The 26,526-nt window shown below is 36.3% G+C and overlaps 1 protein-coding gene across 8 annotated transcripts in view; it reads right to left on the minus strand.

Annotated features, from left to right (window-relative positions):
- Nucleotides 1-26,526, minus strand: part of DYSF (dysferlin) — a 680,318-nt gene that overhangs the window by 455,171 nt on the left and 198,621 nt on the right. For all 8 annotated transcript variants that reach the window (XM_073649582.1, XM_073649538.1, XM_073649547.1 and 5 more), the window contains exons 4-5: nucleotides 18,776-18,881; nucleotides 1,808-1,946 (exon numbers count right to left, since the gene is read on the minus strand). In XM_073649582.1, coding sequence (XP_073505683.1) covers nucleotides 1,808-1,946; nucleotides 18,776-18,881 — 245 coding nt within the window. The remainder of the gene's footprint in view (nucleotides 1-1,807; nucleotides 1,947-18,775; nucleotides 18,882-26,526) is intronic.

Genomic DNA, 26,526 nt, shown 5'->3' on the forward strand with positions numbered 1-26,526 from the left:
TGGGACATCTCATAGAGTCTCACGGCTTTCATTATCACCTCTATGCTGATGACACACGGATCTACCTCTCTGGACCTGATATCTCCCCCCTACTAACCAGAATACCACAATGTCTGTCCGCCATCTCATCCTTCTTCTCTGACAGATTTCTAAAACTTAACATGGACAAAACAGAATTCATCATCTTTCCACCCTCTCATTCATCCCTCCCAACTGACCTATCTATCAACGTCAATGGCTGCCCACTCTCCCCAGTCCCGCAAGCTCGCTGCCTCGGGGTAACCCTGGACTCTGATCTCTCCTTCACACCACATATCCAAGCCCTTTCCACTTCCTGCCGACTCCAACTCCAAAATATCTCCCGGATCCGCACATTCCTCAACCATGAATCTGCAAAAACACTATTCCATGCCCTCATCATCTCCCACCTCGACTACTGCAACCTCCTGCTCTGTGGCCTCCCCTCTAACACTCTCGCACCCCTCCAATCTATCCTAAACTCTGCTGCCCGACTAATCCACCTGTCCCCCCGCTATTCCCCGGCCTCTCCTCTCTGTCAATCTCTTCACTGGCTCCCCATTGCTCAGAGACTCCAGTTCAAAACCCTAACCATGGCATACAAAGCCATTCACAACCTGTCTCCTCCATATATCTCTGATCTAGTCTCCTGGTACATACCTGCATGCAACCTCCGATCCTCACAAGATCTCCTGCTCTACTCCCCTCTAATCTCCTCCTCCCACAATCGTATACAAGATTTCTCCCGTGCTTCCCCCCTACTCTGGAACTCTCTACCCCAACGTATCAGACTCTCGCCTACCGTGGAAACCTTCAAAAGGAACCTGAAGACCCACCTCTTCCGACAAGCCTACAACCTGCAGTTACCATCGCTCCACCATACCGCTGCACGACCAGCTCTACCCTCACCTACTGTATCCCCACCCATCCCTTGTAGATTGTGAGCCCTCGCGGGCAGGGTCCTCGCTCCTCCTGTACCAGTCACTGTCACATTGTGTTCAAGATTATTGTAATTGTTCTTGTATGTATACCCCTTTTTCATATATAAAGCGCCATGGAATAAATGGCGTTATAATAATAAATAATAATAATAATCTGACCACTGGAGGGCACTGTTCATTTACAATGGGCCAGATGTGTGTAAATACTAAATTTCACCACTGGAAGCCACTGTTAATTTACTTTCAGACACATGTGTGTAATTATTCTATCTGACCACTGGAGGGCACTATTCATTTACAATCAGCCAGATGTGTGTAATTATTGTATCTAACCACTGGAGGGCACTGTTCATTTACAATCAGGCAGATTTGTGTAATTATTGTATCTGACGACTGGAGGGCACTTTTCAATTACAATCAGCCAGATGTGTGTAATTATTGTATCTGACCACTGGAGGGCACTGTTCATTTACAATCAGGCAGATTTGTGCAACTATTGTATCTGACCACTGGAGGGCACTGTTCATTTACAATCAGGCAGATTTGTGCAACTATTGTATCTGACCACTGGAGGGCACTGTTCATTTACAATCAGGCAGATTTGTGTAATTATTGTATCTGACCACTGGAGGGCGCTATTGAATCCTAAACTTCCATCACTAAGATCCAAGGATAGAGAAATTAGTTTTGGAAACCTGTTATTATTGGAGACCATAAAATATAAAATCAAACCACAACCCCATCATCACCCATGGTGTTCAGTTCGGAAACCGTTAACAAGCTGGATCCTATACTATTGATAAATTCCAGAGCGGCTCGGCTTCTTATCATATGGAGGGGGAACCTACCAAACTGCAGCTGACTGACGGTGTCCACATCACTGAGAGACGGCGTGGACTCCTTCACTGCCGGTAACGCTGATGGTGGAGGATACAAAGGCGCTGCCCCCGGTGGTGGAAAGTAGGAGATCTGCAAAGTTAATGTGGCCTGAAAAGAAGAGAATGTGGCCAGTTAGTAGACAACGCTGGAGACGGATCATCATAATGGCAGATTATAGGAAAGTGCAAGAATCCATGAGAAATCTCCATGATGTGCTCAATCTGTCCTCAGCAGAAAGCTGCTCTGACGGAAGGACCATAACTGCTCACAGCTGAGGGTCTGCTACAATCTGCAGCGTCCTCGCTGTGTAGTTAGACCCACAGCCAGTCATTAGATGCGGGAAAACCCGCACGATTCACGGAAAACACTGGGATTGCAGAGCAGCGAAGATACACAGCGTCCAAAACACGGCTATCCCTGATCAGGGGCACAAAGCCTCAAGAATCAGTGCAGAGATCCCACCCAAAAAGGCAGAAAATAAAGAGATCGACAACCAATAGATAAGGAATCACTGGGAAGTAGAGGAGAATATGGAAGGCGGCAGCACAAAACAGCCGTCACTGACTCCACTCAGGGGATCTGACCACAAAGATTATAATCTACCGTCTACAACATCATTAGAAATCATCAAAAATATAACTACTATAATACTGCCCCTATGTACAAGAGTATAACTACTATAATACTGCTCCTATGTACAAGAATATAACTACTATAATACTGCTCCCTATGTACAAGAATATAACTACTATAATACTGCCCCCTATGTACAAGAATATAACTACTATAATACTGCCCCTATGTACAAGAACATAACTACTATAATACTGCTCCCTATGTACAAGAATATAACTACTATAATACTGCCCCCTATGTACAAGAATATAACTACTATAATACTGCTCCTATGTACAAGAATATAACTACTATAATACTGCCCCTATGTACAAGAATATAACTACTATAATACTGCTCCCTATGTACAAGAATATAACTACTATAATACTGCCCCCTATGTACAAGAATATAACTACTATAATACTGCTCCTATGTACAAGAATATAACTACTATAATACTGCCCCCTATGTACAAGAATATAACTACTATAATACTGCCCCCTATGTACAAGAATATAACTACTATAATACTGCTCCTGTGTACAAGAATATAACTACTATAATACTGTCCCCTATGTACAAGAATATAACTACTATAATACTGCTCCATATGTACAAGACTATAACTACTATAATACTGCCCCCTATGTACAAGAATATAACTTCTATAATACTGCCCCTATGTACAAGAATATAACTACTATAATACTGCTCCTATGTACAAGAATATAACTACTATAATACTGCCCCTATGTACAAGAATATAACTACTATAATTCTGCCCCTATGTACAAGAATATAACTACTATAATACTGCACCCTATGTACAAGAATATAACTACTATAATACTGCCCCTATGTACAAGAATATAACTACTATAATACTGCCCCTATGTACAAGAATATAACTACTATAATACTGCCCCTTTGTACAAGAATATAACTACTATAATGCCGCTCCTATGTACAAGAATATAACTACTATAATACTGCTCCTATGTACAAGAATATAACTACTATTATATTGCTCCTATGTACAAGAATATATCTACTATAATACTGACTCCTATGTACAAGAATATAACTACTATAATACTGCTCCTATGTACAAGAATATAACTACTATAATACTGCTCCTATGTACAAGAATATAACTACTATAATACTATCCCCATGTACAAGAATATAACTACTATAATACTGACCCCTATGTACAAGAATATAACTACTATAATACTGCCTCCTATGTACAAGAATATATCTACTATAATACTGACTCCTATGTACAAGAATATAACTACTATAATACTGCACCTATGTACAAGAATATAACTACTATAATACTGCTCCTATGTACAAAAATATAACTACTATAATACTGCCCCCTATGTACAAGAATATAACTACTATAATACTGCCCGCTACGTACAAGAATATAACTACTATAATACTGCCCCCTATGTACAAGAATATAACTACTATAATACTGCCCCATGTACAAGAATATAACTACTATAATACTTCCCCTATGTACAAGAATATAACTACTATAATACTGCCCCTATGTACAAGATTATAACTACTATAATACTGCTCCCTATGTGCAAGAATATAACTACTATAATACTGCTCCCTATGTACAAGAATATAACTACTATAATACTGCCCGCTACGTACAAGAATATAACTACTATAATACTGCCCCTATGTGCAAGAATATAACTACTATAATACTGCCCCTATGTACAAGAATATAACTACTATAATACTGCTCCCATGTACAAGAACATAACTACTATAATACTGCCTCCTATGTACAAGAATATAACTACTATAATACTGCCCCCTATGTACAAGAATATAACTACTATAATACTGCCCCATGTACAAGAATATAACTACTATAATACTTCACCTATGTACAAGAATATAACTACTATAATACTGCCCCTATGTACAAGATTATAACTACTATAATACTGCTCCCTATGTGCAAGAATATAACTACTATAATACTGCTCCCTATGTACAAGAATATAACTACTATAATACTGCCCGCTACGTACAAGAATATAACTACTATAATACTGCCCCTATGTGCAAGAATATAACTACTATAATACTGCCCCTATGTACAAGAATATAACTACTATAATACTGCTCCTATGTACAAGAATATAACTACTATAATACTATCCCCATGTACAAGAATATAACTACTATAATACTTACCCCTATGTACAAGAATATAACTGCTATAATACTGCCCCCTATGTACAAGAATATAACTACTATAATACTGCCCCTATGTACAAGAATATAACTGCTATAATACAGCCTCTATGTACAAGAATATAACTACTACAAAACTGACCCCCATGTACAAGAATATAACTACTATAATACTGCCCCCTATGTACAAGAATATAACTACTATAATACTGCTCCTTTGTACAAGAATATAACTACTATAATACTGCTCCTATGTACAAGAATATATCTACTATAATACTGCTCCTATGTACAAGAATATAACTACTATAATACTGCTCCTATGTACAAGAATATAACTGCTATAATACAGCCTCTATGTACAAGAATATAACTACTACAAAACTGACCCCCATGTACAAGAATATAACTACTATAATACTGCCCCCTATGTACAAGAATATAACTACTATAATACTGCTCCTTTGTACAAGAATATAACTACTATAATACTGCTCCTATGTACAAGAATATATCTACTATAATACTGCCCCTATGTACAAGAATATAACTACTATAATACTGCCCCTATGTACAAGAATATAACTACTATAATACTGCTCCTATGTACAAGAATATAACTACTATAATACTGCCCCTATGTACAAGAATATAACTACTATAATACTGCCCCTATGTACAAGAATATAACTACTATAATACTGCCCCTATGTACAAGAATATAACTACTATAATACCGCTCCTATGTACAAGAATATAACTACTATAATACTGCTCCTATGTACAAGAATATAACTACTATTATATTGCTCCTATGTACAAGAATATAACTACTATAATACTGCTCCTATGTACAAGAATATAAGTACTATAATACTGCTCCTATGTACAACAATATAACTACTATAATACTGCTCCTATGTACAAGTATATAACTACTATAATACTGCCCCCCATGTACAAGAATATAACTACTATAATACTGCTCCTATGTACAAGTATATAACTACTATAATACTGCTCCTATGTACAAGAATATAACTACTATAATACTGCTCCTATGTACAACAATATAACTACTATAATACTGCTCCTATGTACAAGTATATAACTACTATAATACTGCCCCCCATGTACAAGAATATAACTACTATAATACTGCTCCTATGTACAAGTATATAACTACTATAATACTGCCCCCTATGTACAAGAATATAACTACTATAATACTGCTCCTATGTACAAGAATATAACTACTATAATACTGCTGCTATGTACAAGAATATAACTACTATAATACTGCTCCTATGTACAAGTATATAACTACTATAATACTGCCCCCTATGTACAAGAATATAACTACTATAATACTTCTCCTTTGTACAAGAATATAACTACTATAATACTGCTCCTATGTACAAGAATATATCTACTATAATACTGCCCCCTATGTACAAGAATATAACTACTATAATACTGCTCCTATGTACAAGTATATAACTACTATAATACTGCCGCCTATGTACAAGAATATAACTACTATAATACTGCTCCTATGTACAAGTATATAACTACTATAATACTGCCCCCTATGTACAAGAATATAACTACTATAATGCTGCCCCCTATGTACAAGAATGTAACTACTATAATACTGCCCCCTATGTACAAGAATATAACTACTATAATACTGCTCCCTATGTACAAGAATATATCTACTATAAAACTGCCCCTATGTACAAGAATATAACTACTATAATACTGCCCCTATGTACAAGAATATAACTACTATAATACTGCCCCTATATACAAGAATATAACTACTATAATTCTGCCCCTATGTACAAGAATATAACTACTATAATACTGCCCCCTATGTACAAGAATATAACTACTATAATACTGCCCCTATGTACAAGAATATAACTACTATAATACTGCCCCTTTGTACAAGAATATAACTACTATAATGCCGCTCCTATGTACAAGAATATAACTACTATAATACTGCTCCTATGTACAAGAATATAACTACTATTATATTGCTCCTATGTACAAGAATATATCTACTATAATACTGACTCCTATGTTCAAGAATATAACTACTATAATACTGCTCCTATGTACAAGAATATAACTACTATAATACTGCTCTTATGTACAAGAATATAACTACTATAATACTATCCCCTATGTACAAGAATATAACTACTATAATACTGCCCCTATGTACAAGAATATAACTACTATAATACTGCCCCTATGTACAAGAATATAACTACTATAATACTATCCCCTATGTACAAGAATATAACTACTATAATACTGCTCCTATGTACAAGAATATAACTACTATAATACTATCCCCTATGTACAAGAATATAACTACTATAATACTGCTCCTATGTACAAGAATATAACTACTATAATACTGCTCTTATGTACAAGAATATAACTACTATAATACTGCCCCTATGTACAAGAATATAACTACTATAATACTGCCCCATTGTACAAGAATATAACTACTATAATGCCGCTCCTATGTACAAGAATATAACTACTATAATACTGCTCCTATGTACAAGAATATAACTACTATTATATTGCTCCTATGTACAAGAATATAACTACTATAATACTGACCCCTATGTACAAGAATATAACTACTATAATACTGCCCCTATGTACAAGAATATAACTACTATAATACTGCTCCTATGTACAAGAATATAACTACTATAATACTGCCCCCTATGTACAAGAATATAACTACTATAATACTGCCCGCTACGTACAAGAATATAACTACTATAATACTGCCCCCTATGTACAAGAATATAACTACTATAATACTGCCCCATGTACAAGAATATAACTACTATAATACTTCACCTATGTACAAGAATATAACTACTATAATACTGCCCCTATGTACAAGATTATAACTACTATAATACTGCTCCCTATGTGCAAGAATATAACTACTATAATACTGCTCCCTATGTACAAGAATATAACTACTATAATACTGCCCGCTACGTACAAGAATATAACTACTATAATACTGCCCCTATGTGCAAGAATATAACTACTATAATACTGCCCCTATGTACAAGAATATAACTACTATAATACTGCTCCCATGTACAAGAACATAACTACTATAATACTGCCTCCTATGTACAAGAATATAACTACTATAATACTGCCTCCTATGTACAAGAATATAACTACTATAATACTGCTCCTATGTACAAGAATATAACTACTATAATACTGCTCCTATGTACAAGAATATAACTACTATAATACTGCCCCCTATGTACAAGAATATAACTACTATAATACTGCCCGCTACGTACAAGAATATAACTACTATAATACTGCCCCCTATGTACAAGAATATAACTACTAAAATACTGCCCCATGTACAAGAATATAACTACTATAATACTTCCCCTATGTACAAGAATATAACTACTATAATACTGCCCCTATGTACAAGATTATAACTACTATAATACTGCTCCCTATGTGCAAGAATATAACTACTATAATACTGCTCCCTATGTACAAGAATATAACTACTATAATGCTGCCCGCTACGTACAAGAATATAACTACTATAATACTGCCCCTATGTGCAAGAATATAACTACTATAATACTGCCCCTATGTACAAGAATATAACTACTATAATACTGCTCCCATGTACAAGAACATAACTACTATAATACTGCCTCCTATGTACAAGAATATAACTACTATAATACTGCCCCCTATGTACAAGAATATAACTACTATAATACTGCTCCTATGTACAAGAATATAACTACTATAATACTGCTCCTATGTACAAGAATATAACTACTATAATACTGCTCCTATGTACAAGAATATAACTACTATAATACTGCTCCTATGTACAAGAATATAACTACTATAATACTGCCCCCTATGTACAAGAATATAACTACAATAATACTGCTCCTGTGTACAAGAATATAACTAATATAATACTGCCCCCTATGTACAAGAATATAACTACTATAATACTGCTCCCTATGTACAAGAATATAACTACTATAATACTGCTCCTATGTACAAGAATATAACTACTATAATACTATCCCCATGTACAAGAATATAACTACTATAATACTGCTCCTGTGTACAAGAATATAACTAATATAATACTGCTCCCTATGTACAAGTATATAACTACTATAATACTGCTCCCTATGTACAAGAATATAACTACTATAATACTGCTCCTATGTACAAGAATATAACTACTATAATACTATCCCCATGTACAAGAATATAACTACTATAATACTTACCCCTATGTACAAGAATATAACTGCTATAATACTGCCCCCTATGTACAAGAATATAACTACTATAATACTGCCCCTATGTACAAGAATATAACTGCTATAATACTGCCTCTATGTACAAGAATATAACTACTACAAAACTGACCCCCATGTACAAGAATATAACTACTATAATACTGCCCCCTATGTACAAGAATATAACTACTATAATACTGCTCCTTTGTACAAGAATATAACAACTATAATACTGCTCCTATGTACAAGAATATATCTACTATAATACTGCTCCTATGTACAAGAATATAACTACTATAATACTGCCCCTATGTACAAGAATATAACTACTATAATACTGCCCCTATGTACAAGAATATAACTACTATAATACTGCCCCTATGTACAAGAATATAACTACTATAATACCGCTCCTATGTACAAGAATATAACTACTATAATACTGCTCCTATGTACAAGAATATAACTACTATTATATTGCTCCTATGTACAAGAATATAACTACTATAATACTGCCTCCTATGTACAAGAATATAACTACTATAATACTGCTCCTATGTACAACAATATAACTACTATAATACTGCTCCTATGTACAAGTATATAACTACTATAATACTGCCCCCCATGTACAAGAATATAACTACTATAATACTGCTCCTATGTACAAGTATATAACTACTATAATACTGCCCCCTATGTACAAGAATATAACTACTATAATACTGCTCCTATGTACAAGAATATAACTACTATAATACTGCTGCTATGTACAAGAATATAACTACTATAATACTGCTCCTATGTACAAGTATATAACTACTATAATACTGCCCCCTATGTACAAGAATATAACTACTATAATACTTCTCCTTTGTACAAGAATATAACTACTATAATACTGCTCCTATGTACAAGAATATATCTACTATAATACTGCCCCCTATGTACAAGAATATAACTACTATAATACTGCTCCTATGTACAAGTATATAACTACTATAATACTGCCGCCTATGTACAAGAATATAACTACTATAATACTGCTCCTATGTACAAGTATATAACTACTATAATACTGCCCCCTATGTACAAGAATATAACTACTATAATACTGCCCCCTATGTACAAGAATGTAACTACTATAATACTGCCCCCTATGTACAAGAATATAACTACTATAATACTGCTCCCTATGTACAAGAATATATCTACTATAATACTGCCCCTATGTACAAGAATGTAAGTACTATAATACTACCCCTATGTACAAGAATATAACTACTATAATACTGCCCCCTATGTACAAGAATATAACTACTATAATACTGCTCCTATGTACAAGAATATAACTACTATAATACTGCCCCTATGTACAAGAATATAACTACTATAATACTGCCCCTATATACAAGAATATAACTACTATAATTCTGCCCCTATGTACAAGAATATAACTACTATAATACTGCCCCCTATGTACAAGAATATAACTACTATAATACTGCCCCTATGTACAAGAATATAACTACTATAATACTGCCCCTATGTACAAGAATATAACTACTATAATACTGCCCCTTTGTACAAGAATATAACTACTATAATGCCGCTCCTATGTACAAGAATATAACTACTATAATACTGCTCCTATGTACAAGAATATAACTACTATTATATTGCTCCTATGTACAAGAATATATCTACTATAATACTGCTCCTATGTACAAGAATATAACTACTATAATACTGCTCCTATGTACAAGAATATAACTACTATAATACTATCCCCATGTACAAGAATATAACTACTATAATACTGACCCCTATGTACAAGAATATAACTACTATAATACTGCCCCTATGTACAAGAATATAACTACTATAATACTGCTCCTATGTACAAGAATATAACTACTATAATACTGCCCCCTATGTACAAGAATATAACTACTATAATTCTGCCCCTATGTACAAGAATATAACTACTATAATACTGCCCCCTATGTACAAGAATATAACTACTATAATACTGCCCCTATGTACAAGAATATAACTACTATAATACTGCCCCTATGTACAAGAATATAACTACTATAATACTGCCCCTTTGTACAAGAATATAACTACTATAATGCCGCTCCTATGTACAAGAATATAACTACTATAATACTGCTCCTATGTACAAGAATATAACTACTATTATATTGCTCCTATGTACAAGAATATATCTACTATAATACTGCTCCTATGTACAAGAATATAACTACTATAATACTGCTCCTATGTACAAGAATATAACTACTATAATACTATCCCCATGTACAAGAATATAACTACTATAATACTGACCCCTATGTACAAGAATATAACTACTATAATACTGCCCCTATGTACAAGAATATAACTACTATAATACTGCTCCTATGTACAAGAATATAACTACTATAATACTGCCCCCTATGTACAAGAATATAACTACTATAATACTGCCCGCTACGTACAAGAATATATCTACTATAATACTGCCCCCTATGTACAAGAATATAACTACTATAATACTGCCCCATGTACAAGAATATAACTACTATAATACTTCCCCTATGTACAAGAATATAACTACTATAATACTGCCACTATGTACAAGATTATAACTACTATAATACTGCTCCCTATGTGCAAGAATATAACTACTATAATACTGCCCGCTACGTACAAGAATATAACTACTATAATACTGCCCCTATGTGCAAGAATATAACTACTATAATACTGCCCCTATGTACAAGAATATAACTACTATAATACTGCTCCCATGTACAAGAACATAACTACTATAATACTGCCTCCTATGTACAAGAATATAACTACTATAATACTGCCCCCTATGTACAAGAATATAACTACTATTATATTGCTCCTATGTACAAGAATATATCTACTATAATACTGACTCCTATGTTCAAGAATATAACTACTATAATACTGCTCCTATGTACAAGAATATAACTACTATAATACTGCTCCTATGTACAAGAATATAACTACTATAATACTATCCCCTATGTACAAGAATATAACTACTATAATACTGCCCCTATGTACAAGAATATAACTACTATAATACTGCCCCTATGTACAAGAATATAACTACTATAATACTATCCCCTATGTACAAGAATATAACTACTATAATACTGCTCCTATGTACAAGAATATAACTACTATAATACTATCCCCTATGTACAAGAATATAACTACTATAATACTGCTCCTATGTACAAGAATATAACTACTATAATACTGCTCCTATGTACAAGAATATAACTACTATAATACTGCCCCTATGTACAAGAATATAACTACTATAATACTGCCCCATTGTACAAGAATATAACTACTATAATGCCGCTCCTATGTACAAGAATATAACTACTATAATACTGCTCCTATGTACAAGAATATAACTACTATTATATTGCTCCTATGTACAAGAATATAACTACTATAATACTGACCCCTATGTACAAGAATATAACTACTATAATACTGCCCCTATGTACAAGAATATAACTACTATAATACTGCTCCTATGTACAAGAATATAACTACTATAATACTGCCCCCTATGTACAAGAATATAACTACTATAATACTGCCCGCTACGTACAAGAATATAACTACTATAATACTGCCCCCTATGTACAAGAATATAACTACTATAATACTGCCCCATGTACAAGAATATAACTACTATAATACTTCACCTATGTACAAGAATATAACTACTATAATACTGCCCCTATGTACAAGATTATAACTACTATAATACTGCTCCCTATGTGCAAGAATATAACTACTATAATACTGCTCCCTATGTACAAGAATATAACTACTATAATACTGCCCGCTACGTACAAGAATATAACTACTATAATACTGCCCCTATGTGCAAGAATATAACTACTATAATACTGCCCCTATGTACAAGAATATAACTACTATAATACTGCTCCCATGTACAAGAACATAACTACTATAATACTGCCTCCTATGTACAAGAATATAACTACTATAATACTGCCTCCTATGTACAAGAATATAACTACTATAATACTGCTCCTATGTACAAGAATATAACTACTATAATACTGCTCCTATGTACAAGAATATAACTACTATAATACTGCCCCCTATGTACAAGAATATAACTACTATAATACTGCCCGCTACGTACAAGAATATAACTACTATAATACTGCCCCCTATGTACAAGAATATAACTACTAAAATACTGCCCCATGTACAAGAATATAACTACTATAATACTTCCCCTATGTACAAGAATATAACTACTATAATACTGCCCCTATGTACAAGATTATAACTACTATAATACTGCTCCCTATGTGCAAGAATATAACTACTATAATACTGCTCCCTATGTACAAGAATATAACTACTATAATGCTGCCCGCTACGTACAAGAATATAACTACTATAATACTGCCCCTATGTGCAAGAATATAACTACTATAATACTGCCCCTATGTACAAGAATATAACTACTATAATACTGCTCCCATGTACAAGAACATAACTACTATAATACTGCCTCCTATGTACAAGAATATAACTACTATAATACTGCCCCCTATGTACAAGAATATAACTACTATAATACTGCTCCTATGTACAAGAATATAACTACTATAATACTGCTCCTATGTACAAGAATATAACTACTATAATACTGCTCCTATGTACAAGAATATAACTACTATAATACTGCTCCTATGTACAAGAATATAACTACTATAATACTGCCCCCTATGTACAAGAATATAACTACTATAATACTGCTCCTGTGTACAAGAATATAACTAATATAATACTGCCCCCTATGTACAAGAATATAACTACTATAATACTGCTCCCTATGTACAAGAATATAACTACTATAATACTGCTCCTATGTACAAGAATATAACTACTATAATACTATCCCCATGTACAAGAATATAACTACTATAATACTGCTCCTGTGTACAAGAATATAACTAATATAATACTGCTCCCTATGTACAAGTATATAACTACTATAATACTGCTCCCTATGTACAAGAATATAACTACTATAATACTGCTCCTATGTACAAGAATATAACTACTATAATACTATCCCCATGTACAAGAATATAACTACTATAATACTTACCCCTATGTACAAGAATATAACTGCTATAATACTGCCCCCTATGTACAAGAATATAACTACTATAATACTGCCCCTATGTACAAGAATATAACTGCTATAATACTGCCTCTATGTACAAGAATATAACTACTACAAAACTGACCCCCATGTACAAGAATATAACTACTATAATACTGCCCCCTATGTACAAGAATATAACTACTATAATACTGCTCCTTTGTACAAGAATATAACAACTATAATACTGCTCCTATGTACAAGAATATATCTACTATAATACTGCTCCTATGTACAAGAATATAACTACTACAATACTGCCCCTATGTACAAGAATATAACTACTATAATACTGCCCCTATGTACAAGAATATAACTACTATAATACTGCCCCTATGTACAAGAATATAACTACTATAATACCGCTCCTATGTACAAGAATATAACTACTATAATACTGCTCCTATGTACAAGAATATAACTACTATTATATTGCTCCTATGTACAAGAATATAACTACTATAATACTGCCTCCTATGTACAAGAATATAACTACTATAATACTGCTCCTATGTACAACAATATAACTACTATAATACTGCTCCTATGTACAAGTATATAACTACTATAATACTGCCCCCCATGTACAAGAATATAACTACTATAATACTGCTCCTATGTACAAGTATATAACTACTATAATACTGCCCCCTATGTACAAGAATATAACTACTATAATACTGCTCCTATGTACAAGAATATAACTACTATAATACTGCTGCTATGTACAAGAATATAACTACTATAATACTGCTCCTATGTACAAGTATATAACTACTATAATACTGCCCCCTATGTACAAGAATATAACTACTATAATACTTCTCCTTTGTACAAGAATATAACTACTATAATACTGCTCCTATGTACAAGAATATATCTACTATAATACTGCCCCCTATGTACAAGAATATAACTACTATAATACTGCTCCTATGTACAAGTATATAACTACTATAATACTGCCGCCTATGTACAAGAATATAACTACTATAATACTGCTCCTATGTACAAGTATATAACTACTATAATACTGCCCCCTATGTACAAGAATATAACTACTATAATACTGCCCCCTATGTACAAGAATGTAACTACTATAATACTGCCCCCTATGTACAAGAATATAACTACTATAATACTGCTCCCTATGTACAAGAATATATCTACTATAATACTGCCCCTATGTACAAGAATATAAGTACTATAATACTACCCCTATGTACAAGAATATAACTACTATAATACTGCCCCCTATGTACAAGAATATAACTACTATAATACTGCTCCTATGTACAAGAATATAACTACTATAATACTGCCCCTATGTACAAGAATATAACTACTATAATACTGCCCCTATATACAAGAATATAACTACTATAATTCTGCCCCTATGTACAAGAATATAACTACTATAATACTGCCCCCTATGTACAAGAATATAACTACTATAATACTGCCCCTATGTACAAGAATATAACTACTATAATACTGCCCCTATGTACAAGAATATAACTACTATAATACTGCCCCTTTGTACAAGAATATAACTACTATAATGCCGCTCCTATGTACAAGAATATAACTACTATAATACTGCTCCTATGTACAAGAATATAACTACTATTATATTGCTCCTATGTACAAGAATATATCTACTATAATACTGCTCCTATGTACAAGAATATGACTACTATAATACTGCTCCTATGTACAAGAATATAACTACTATAATACTATCCCCATGTACAAGAATATAACTACTATAATACTGACCCCTATGTACAAGAATATAACTACTATAATACTGCCCCTATGTACAAGAATATAACTACTATAATACTGCTCCTATGTACAAGAATATAACTACTATAATACTGCCCCCTATGTACAAGAATATAACTACTATAATTCTGCCCCTATGTACAAGAATATAACTACTATAATACTGCCCCCTATGTACAAGAATATAACTACTATAATACTGCCCCTATGTACAAGAATATAACTACTATAATACTGCCCCTATGTACAAGAATATAACTACTATAATACTGCCCCTTTGTACAAGAATATAACTACTATAATGCCGCTCCTATGTACAAGAATATAAGTACTATAATACTGCTCCTATGTACAAGAATATAACTACTATTATATTGCTCCTATGTACAAGAATATATCTACTATAATACTGCTCCTATGTACAAGAATATAACTACTATAATACTGCTCCTATGTACAAGAATATAACTACTATAATACTATCCCCATGTACAAGAATATAACTACTATAATACTGCCCCATGTACAAGAATATAACTACTATAATACTTCCCCTATGTACAAGAATATAACTACTATAATACTGCCACTATGTACAAGATTATAACTACTATAATACTGCTCCCTATGTGCAAGAATATAACTACTATAATACTGCTCCCTATGTACAAGAATATAACTACTATAATACTGCCCGCTACGTACAAGAATATAACTACTATAATACTGCCCCTATGTGCAAGAATATAACTACTATAATACTGCCCCTATGTACAAGAATATAACTACTATAATACTGCTCCCATGTACAAGAACATAACTACTATAATACTGCCTCCTATGTACAAGAATATAACTACTATAATACTGCCCCCTATGTACAAGAATATAACTACTATAATACTGCTCCTATGTACAAGAATATAACTACTATAATACTGCTCCTATGTACAAGAATATAACTACTATAATACTGCCTCTATGTACAAGATTATAACTACTATAATACTGCTCCCTATGTGCAAGAATATAACTACTATAATACTGCTCCCTATGTACAAGAATATAACTACTATAATACTGCCTGCTACGTACAAGAATATAACTACTATAATACTGCCCCCTATGTGCAAGAATATAACTACTATAATACTGCACCTATGTACAAGAATATAACTACTATAATACTTCCCTTATGTACAAGAATATAACTACTATAATACTGCTCCTATGTACAAGAATATAACTACTATAATACTGCCCCTATGTACAAGATTATAACTACTATAATACTGCTCCCTATGTGCAATAATATAACTACTATAATACTGCTCCCTATGTACAAGAATATAACTACTATAATACTGCCCCTATGTACAAGATTATAACTACTATAATACTGCCTCCTATGTACAAGAATATAACTACTATAATACTGCCCCCTATGTACAAGAATATAACTACTATAATACTGCTCCTATGTACAAGAATATAACTACTATAATACTGCTCCTATGAACAAGAATATAACTACTATAATACTGCCTCTATGTACAAGATTATAACTACTATAATACTGCTCCCTATGTGCAAGAATATAACTACTATAATACTGCTCCCTATGTACAAGAATATAACTACTATAATACTGCCTGCTACGTACAAGAATATAACTACTATAATACTGCCCCCTATGTGCAAGAATATAACTACTATAATACTGCCCCTATGTACAAGAATATAACTACTATAATACTTCCCTTATGTACAAGAATATAACTACTATAATACTGCCCCTATGTACAAGAATATAACTACTATAATACTGCTCCTATGTACAAGAATATAACTACTATAATACTGCTCTCTATGTACAAGAATATAACTACTATAATACTGTCCGCTATGTACAAGAATATAACTACTATAATACTGCCCCCTATGTGCAAGAATATAACTACTATAATACTGCCCCTATGTACAAGAATATAACTACTATAATACTTTCCTTATGTACAAGAATATAACTACTATAATACTGCTCCTATGAACAAGAATATAACTACTATAATACTGCCCCTATGTACAAGATTATAACTACTATAATACTGCTCCCTATGTGCAAGAATATAACTACTATAATACTGCTCCCTATGTACAAGAATATAACTACTATAATACTGCCCCTATGTACAAGATTATAACTACTATAATACTGCTCCTATGTACAAGAATATAACTACTATAATACTGCCCCTATGTACAAGATTATAACTACTATAATACTGCTCCCTATGTACAAGAATATAACTACTATAATACTGCCCCTATGTACAAGAATATAACTACTATAATACTGCCCCCTATGTACAAGAATATAACTACTATAATACTGCCCCCTATGTACAAGAATATAACTACTATAATACTGCTCCTATGTACAAGAATATAACTACTATAATACTGCCCCCTGTGTACAAGAAAATAACTACTATAATACTGCCCCCTATGTACAAGAATATAACTACTATAATACTGCCCCCTATGTACAAGAATATAACTACTGTAATACTGCTCCCTATTTACAAGATTATAACTACTATAACACTGCCCCTATGTGCAAGAATATAACTACTATAACACTTCCCATATTAGTTGTCACTTACCCCAGTGGTCATTTTTTTGCCGTCCAGAAGAGGAGGATTATATGTCACTGTTAGGTTGGGAGAATTAAATAACTCACGTAGGGGAACCTTCGTCTCGCCGAGCAATCTGTGATAAAGAATGCAGATAAGACATAATCAGCATTGATGGACCATCACAAGGTGGCGCCCCCCAATCTCTCGCACACATGCAATCTGGAGAGGGTGTAAAGTGGTTGTTAGACACCTAGTGGTTGGGAGATAAACTTGGAGTAATGCTTTAGAACATATAGGACTAAAAAGAGTTAATTGGCCATGACAGATTGACTTTGAGCAGCTGATGAGTTGGGAGAGAGGGCTGCTCACCATATCTCCACCCCTGAGTGTGGTTCACTTTGAAAACTGAGAGTTGTTTGTCACACACATGTCTCTGAGTATGGAGGTGTGTAGATCTCCTGGATTGAGTGCCTTTGCTAAAGGACTAAGAAGCTGGACTCTAAGCCAAGCGGGCTAACCAGCACTATTGTATGGACTTATTGCCTTATGCTTTATTTTGTGCCACACAAGGGCTGTGTTTGAGTTTTCTGTGATGTGGTTTATGAGGAGTGAAATAAACCAGCCGGACTTTAAATAGAAACAGTTCCTGTGATACATTAGATCGCTCCCAAGTGAGTAGCATTGTTACAAAGGCAATAAACGCCTATGGCAGAAGATTATCTCTAGTGAGAACTAAGGTTTGGGCATGTTAAAATCTACTACGCTTGATCTTTCCTTCCTCTGGCATCTGCGATCACAGAAGTCTGGTGACCTCCATTACCATGTGATTGTCGGGCCCTATGAATGTACCTACGTGTTCAGCCGACGTTCATCTTTTGTCTATAGGGACTTTATATTGTGTAGAGATATACTGTGGGACCTTCCTCAGACCCTTCTCTCCTATCGGTGCCCCCATTATAGACCTTGTGTTACATTGTAAGACACAATCTGCTTCATCGTCAACGAAAGGAAAAATACTTCTTGGCCGTGAGACCGAGAGCCATTAATTCTCACACTTCTCCTGGCGCAGGATCAGTAAGGAGGAACATATTAATAATAGGCCCGTGGAGTAATGTCTACAGAGTCAGAGGGGGGCCGGTCGTAGGAACAAACGCAGGAAATGGACGTAGGAAGCCTGAGTGACAGTCCGAGCGGGAAACACTCATCTGGCGTGAACGGGAGGTAGCTCCAATGACCTCCAGCCGTTCTGTTATTTTTATAGAAGACGTTCTGTATAAATAACTTTTGTCACAGACGGCGGCGTCTCACGGCACGAGAAAGAGAAAAACAGCCGGAAATACTCAGAAAAATTCCTGGGCTACACCCTTAGGACTATATGAGGTGACGAGGTCTGACATTATTACTGACAAGGAGACATCTCTTCTGCTCCAATCTGTGCATTAATAATAAATCATAAAGACGCCCTACAGTCTTAATGGAAAATCTACATCTTGAGTTTGCAGCCCCTATTCAGACCAATGTGTCTCCATAGTAACAGACTACAAATACACCCAGTGTAGTCTGACCATCCTGCAGTCACATTTCCCTCTATCCTTCCTTTACATTTTATCCGGTGGCGCAGGGATGGACACACCACTGGTGCAAACTGGTCAGCCACAGAGGAGCCCAAGTGGTAAAGGGCCACTTCCACCTCCAAAACAGCTTCTGTGTCACCGGTGTGTCAGATGTAGCAGACAGTCATTCTCCATCTGGTTGCAGAAGGTCAATTCGTTTGGCATTACAGATGCCTTCCTGCTTTAGGACCCAGCAGCTACTTTAGGACCCAGCGGCTACCTCCCTCCAGCTTTAATTGACACCCTGGCCTGGGTGTATAAATACTTTCAGTTTGCTGCAGAGAGGGGCCGGTGATATTCACATGTTCCATTGTGAAGACTTGGAGCTATTGCAGTCTGCTTACTTCCTCTTTGGTGCTTGGAGGACATTTGGTGTAATCTCTCTGAAGTCGGCTCAAGCTAAGTTTCTTCCCCCTGTGTTTGTGTCCCTTGTTGTATTTAGTTTATAGTGGGGACTGACCAGTGCTCACTTCCCCCTTCCCTATTCAGTGCTTAGCTCCAGGGATATACAAGGTTTAAGTTTCCTGTTCAGTGATAGGTGAGGAACCAAAATAGGGATGGTAGGGGAGACAGGGTGATATTTGATCAGCCTAGGATGAGGTCTCCACTTCCCCTTTCCCTAGTGTCTGGGCTCCCTTTCCCTCATCCCTTCGTGTCGCACTTTGTCTTTCCAACACTGTGCGTGACATTTCTGTCCATGACGGCAAGATCAGACCACACAGGGATTCTTTGTCATCTGATGTGAGTAGGTTTGGAAAGGAGCTGCATACGCAAAACGGTCAGACTTTTTTAATGAAGGCTTCCAGTTTTACTTTAGATACATTTTTGCAATAAGATAGATTGGTTACACATAGATTCATTCATTTCCATCTGAACATCTGGAAGATTTCATAACAGAAACCTGGTGGCCCCCATTATAGTCATTGGGGTCCATTGGGCGCCATTAGTGGACATCATGTGACCGATCCGGCACAGTCATCATTTTGTTGCTCTGCTGCTGTGACGGAGAAGGAACGGATATGTGAAAAAGACTCCAAGTTACAAGTAAGGGTCTGTTTCTCAGCAGCTTTGGATGTGACTGGAGTATAAAATGTAAAGTAATACAACACAGGAGAAATGTAAATCTAAATGTAAAATCAGGGGTCAGGTTTGAAAGATTTAGGCTGTAAATTGATTTTCACAGGTCAGGTTTTGCTTTGATTTTCAGCTTCCTCTTTCCTTGTACAGAAATCACTAACATCTACATCTTCATCTTACAGGATGCGCGGTGGGAAACCACAAGGACGTCCAGAAGAAGAAAGTTCCTCCATCAGTATCCTAAGTGAAGGAAGCCACCGTCAATAAATAAGCCATTGTGTGGTAAACCCATGGAGCCGCTGTTATTGAAGACCTCAGGTCTCTGCAGACAGTTACCGAGCATCGAAGATCAATATACGACACTCAACAGTGATGGGTGGCCAGCGTGGTAGAGACAAGCAAAGTTGCCAAAATTCAACAGATTTGCTTGAATTTAGTCTGGAAAGTCGAATTTGTATCAAATAAATTCACAATGAAGCAAATTTGCTGGCAAGGCGTTCTCCGACCATATCCTCTGTCTTCTCTCTTGTGTTTTCTATCTTCTTTTTTTGAGCCTCAGGGGCTACTGTTCTCCACCAGTTACACGGGATGCAATGGACGTCACTGATGTCAATGATGTACGTCATATACCCTGTGACCACATGGGGATTAGTGAAGTACGGCATCGCCGAAGGTCTGGAGCAAGAAGAAGGCCAAACTGGAGCAAACGGAGAACCCAGCCAGTGGCGAGAGAGGAATGGTAACGGCGGAGGAAAGGTCAGTATACGGAATCCAGGTTAATAGTGTCCGTCTGGCCACCATGTTACTGGATTCACTCATATAAGTAGAAAACTCAATTCTTTAGGAATCGTACACTTTATACAGAACAAAAACAAAGACAGCTTATCTTCTGATAAATCATTCCCTCTGCATCCACAACAGAAACTGTCTTTGTTTCCCACATCAGTTGCGTTCTGATTGTTTGCTGTAAGCATCACGACCGTCTTTAATGTAAACATTTTTAATAAAGGAGGTCCAATTTCTTCCAATTTGTGATTCGTAGAATTGTGAACATTACTGAATGGGGGAAGGAGATGTGGTCCATCTTATTTATATTACAGTATGACCAGACCACACTAAGGATACTGGTCCCAAAGTCAAGAAGTAATATGGGAATCCACTAATGATGGCGCACGTTAACACACCCATCATCTTAGGACAGGAGGGCGATTTCGAACAACAAACCTCCCCATTCTTCTCATCACTGGACAATATGAAGCACGAATGCTTTTTTTCCTTCTACCATTTTTTTGGATTCATTCACTCTGTAGGAAAGTGGAAGTGGATTCTCGTTATCCTCTTAAGAAACGTCATTTGTAATTCATGTATTATTTGTTTTTTTGTTCTGCCATGATCGCGCTGATTCACTTGTAGACGTGTCGCCGCTTTTGCTTCGAACAAAACATTTTTTACTATATTTTATGGCCAACATCACAGCACAGTCAGATGATGATGATGATGATGATTTCTGGGGTGAGTGGAATGAGAGTCCAGATTTATAAGCCACAGACCTGTGATGTCCATGGTGCGGCGCGGTCTGGCTGAGAAGAACAAGGATGTAAGAGGAGATAATCGGACTCTGGAATGAACGAAGCAGTTGAGCAGAGATTAATAAATCATTTGTTTTGTTTTGGACTGACACATTAAGCCGTTTGGGATTGCAAGTGTTCTGGGTAATGGGGAGACGATTTGGGAGATGACTGGCTGTGTGCATGGTCATTGTCGTGGTGCACATTGCTTACTGGCACAAAAAGGTTCCTCAGTGTCTAGATAAACCATCTAAGATGGTGGGGTATTTATTCTGGGTTTTCCCTTCATTTGTGGTCAGCTGCAGAGAGCACATAGTGTGAACAGAAAAATGAATAGGAATATGGTAGCGGGTAGAGTTGGCGTGAGTCGGTTTGCTCATCCCATTCCATTGGCCATGACAGCTGTGTATGACCATGGAACAGGAGTGAAAGTACCACATCTTAGCTGCCATCATCTCCAGATTTCTTTTGATTAGCCAGCCTGGCGTGGCATCACATGGGCTGACAGCAAGTAGAAGACGGTTCTCCTGCTCCACTGCTGCGGCCACAGACCGCTGTAGTGGCCAATGGTATAGGACAAGCAAATAAATTCGCACCAACTCTAAAAGCCGGCACATCTGGATTAGTGTCTTGACCTCGGTTCAAGAGGGTAGATTGCCTCTGCGACTGAACTGGACAGAAGAGGACTGACATCTGAGGTGGTGTAGTTGCCAAGAGAAAGTGGCAAGTGATCAAGAAATGAAGCAGCTGACTAGTAAAAGGCCAGGCCAGGAAAACTGCAATCCAGGAGGGACAGTACCACGAGTGGGGAATAAGCCATGGCAAGGACGAGGCCCTGAAGTGTAAGAGTTTGCAGTGTGTGCGCTGAGGTCTCATGAAGACGGAGGGAGCCTCACTGTCAGCAGAAGAACCAGCCGGAGTGGGAGGTTTGGAGGATTGGACAAGTCCTGTCGTGAGAGGTTGCAAGTTCTGGAATTGGGGATCGCAACCATCTGAAAATTTTCTAAGTAGCATTTGAAGCACAGTACCTTCTACTGAAAGGTTCCTAATTAGTGTTGAGCGAGTATGTTCTATTAACCCTTTCGGCGAGTATGCGCGGGCCGAGCTCCGAGTATTTATAGCTGCTCGGTGATATGGTTGAATCGCTCCCGTGTGCATGATTTGCAACTGTTTGACAGCTTTATTACATGTGAGGAATGTCTATTTCTTACACATTCCTCACATGTAATAAAGCTGCCAAACAGTTGCAAATCATGCACACGGGAGCGATTCAACCATATCACCGAGCAGCTGTAAATACTCGGAGCTCGGCCCGAGCATACTTGGACAGAACATACTCGCTCAACCCTGTTCCTAATAAAATATGGCTTGGACTATTACTCCTTTGTGGATTCTTGTCAGGGCTTAGTCCTCCTTATACAGTACGTTCTACTTCCAATGTCTCTCTCAGGGCACACCATGACGGGCACCATAACAGCCATACGCACCTCCACTTGTCAATAATGGGGACCAGAGGTGGCATCAATCTTGTATCCATTACATTTTTGGGATCCAGAACAGGTATTTTTCGCATTTGTAACTTTTTTGGGTCAATTGCTAAAAAAGACTTGTACGCACTAGTTGTGGAATTTTGAATTTCCAATGATTTTTTTCTCAAAGACCCTCAGAGAAATTCCTCTAAATGTTAAAGGTGCAAAGTCCCAACATACTGCTATGTGATCCCACTCTAAGTAATTAGCACCACGCTGTCTACTGAAAAAGTGAATCCTTCAGGATAGTCAGAAGACCAAAAGTAACTGATAAAAGTGTTGTGCGCTCATGGCTTAGAATACAAGGGTTTGCGAACAAAAAGGAGATTCAAAACTAGGATTAAGATGTGAAGTCATCCATTACAGAAGACCTTCCTTTAACAAGCATGGGGGCACGGAGAGGAGACATGAAGTAAAACTAAAAATGGTGCTAAAACAAAGGAACTGCACTTATAAAACTGAGGGGTGGAGCAGGAAACAGGAACTTTGCTTTGGCTCTTAACAAGACCAAACACATCTAAACCTATCTCCTCTGATTTCCTCATTGTCGCACATATGGAGTAGGAAGCCCTCAATGAAGAAGGGAAGTGAGACCAATTGTTATGACTGTATAAGCACACTCACACGGGTTACGTACAAACCAGGAGAGACAAACACCTGAACCCAACAGGTCCCTGTTCAGACTAGGAAAGTCCCTAATCTGATCCTGATTTGTCCCAGCCTGAATGAGGAGGTTGGCACCCTGAGTATCTGCAATGGCGCCCCCTACTCACCGTCAACTTATCCTGAATGTCCTTAACGGCAGCCTCTCTATAAACAATGTGCAACCCTAGAAAAATAATAACTATAAAGTGAAATACACAAAAATCTGAGCAAAAAGGCACAAGCATATAAACATGTACATACAGACACACAGGAAAGACAGAAAAAATAAGAACCACAGAACAAACGGAACACGTGGAAAACCTCCCAGATCCCAAATGTTAAAGAAAGGAAAGAGTACTGAGGAGGAAGATACACAAACAAACCATAAGAAAAGCAACAGAGATTAACAAGGAAAGATAATCCCCCGCTGAGGAGCTGGATCTCCAAACATCATCTGTTTTGAAATATAGCCAGCAAAGATGCAGGTGCCAGGAGAGAATAAATTTGTCTCTCCCAAGAAATGATAGGACAGAACCAAACTGGGAAGTGACAGACACCTGAATAGAAACAAAACTAAAGAAAGATAAGACAAAAAGAACCATCAGACGTTGGACAGAAACCAAACTGGCTGTGGCTCAGCAGAAAGGGAAACCGACCACACAGCAAGAGGTCACCAGATTGAGTGCCGATACTGAGGCATGACACTAATCTAACAACTCTTAGTCCCATAATGTACTACAGGTATATCCCTAATCTTGAGCATGGTTTAAGGGCAATCCTCTTCTTAGTAAATGGTAGCGTATTGGTAGGCGAAATCCTCATTTAATGATCACTCGGGGTCCAACTTATATAGTGGAAAAATTGTGAAGGGTTTGCATTCTTAACAAGGCTTGAGATCCCAGACATCAGACCCCCAGCAATCATGAAGTCAAGAAATATCATAGTGATATATCATCATTTACTGATATGGGAAGGGTTATTCCCACCTAAGACACATAGTGCTTATCCATACATTATCCCATAAATGACTGATAGAAATAAGTCTGACCTCTGGGACTTTCATCTTCCTGCACTGCTGACACATCCAGATAAATGAATGTAAAGGTGGTCATGTATGTCCCTGTCCCTGCCACTGCCATAGTCTACCACCATGAAACAGCGGAGCATGCATTTCTAAGGTGTGAATACCCCTTTAAGGCTTGCCATGCTGATTTTATCTAGTGTTGCTGGATTAGATGTGGTGAGTTATTGTTAATGGTCTTATAAAGACTTTCTGACACTTTTCCTGATCCACCAGTTGATATGTCACAGCCATTGCTTTATGCTATTTTTCTAACCCGTCCTGT

Source organism: Phyllobates terribilis, unplaced genomic scaffold, assembly GCF_046119375.1.
Source record: "Phyllobates terribilis strain yellow unplaced genomic scaffold, ASM4611937v1 Scaffold_1__5_contigs__length_1240528914, whole genome shotgun sequence".
In the NCBI taxonomy this organism is placed as follows: domain Eukaryota; kingdom Metazoa; phylum Chordata; class Amphibia; order Anura; family Dendrobatidae; genus Phyllobates; species Phyllobates terribilis.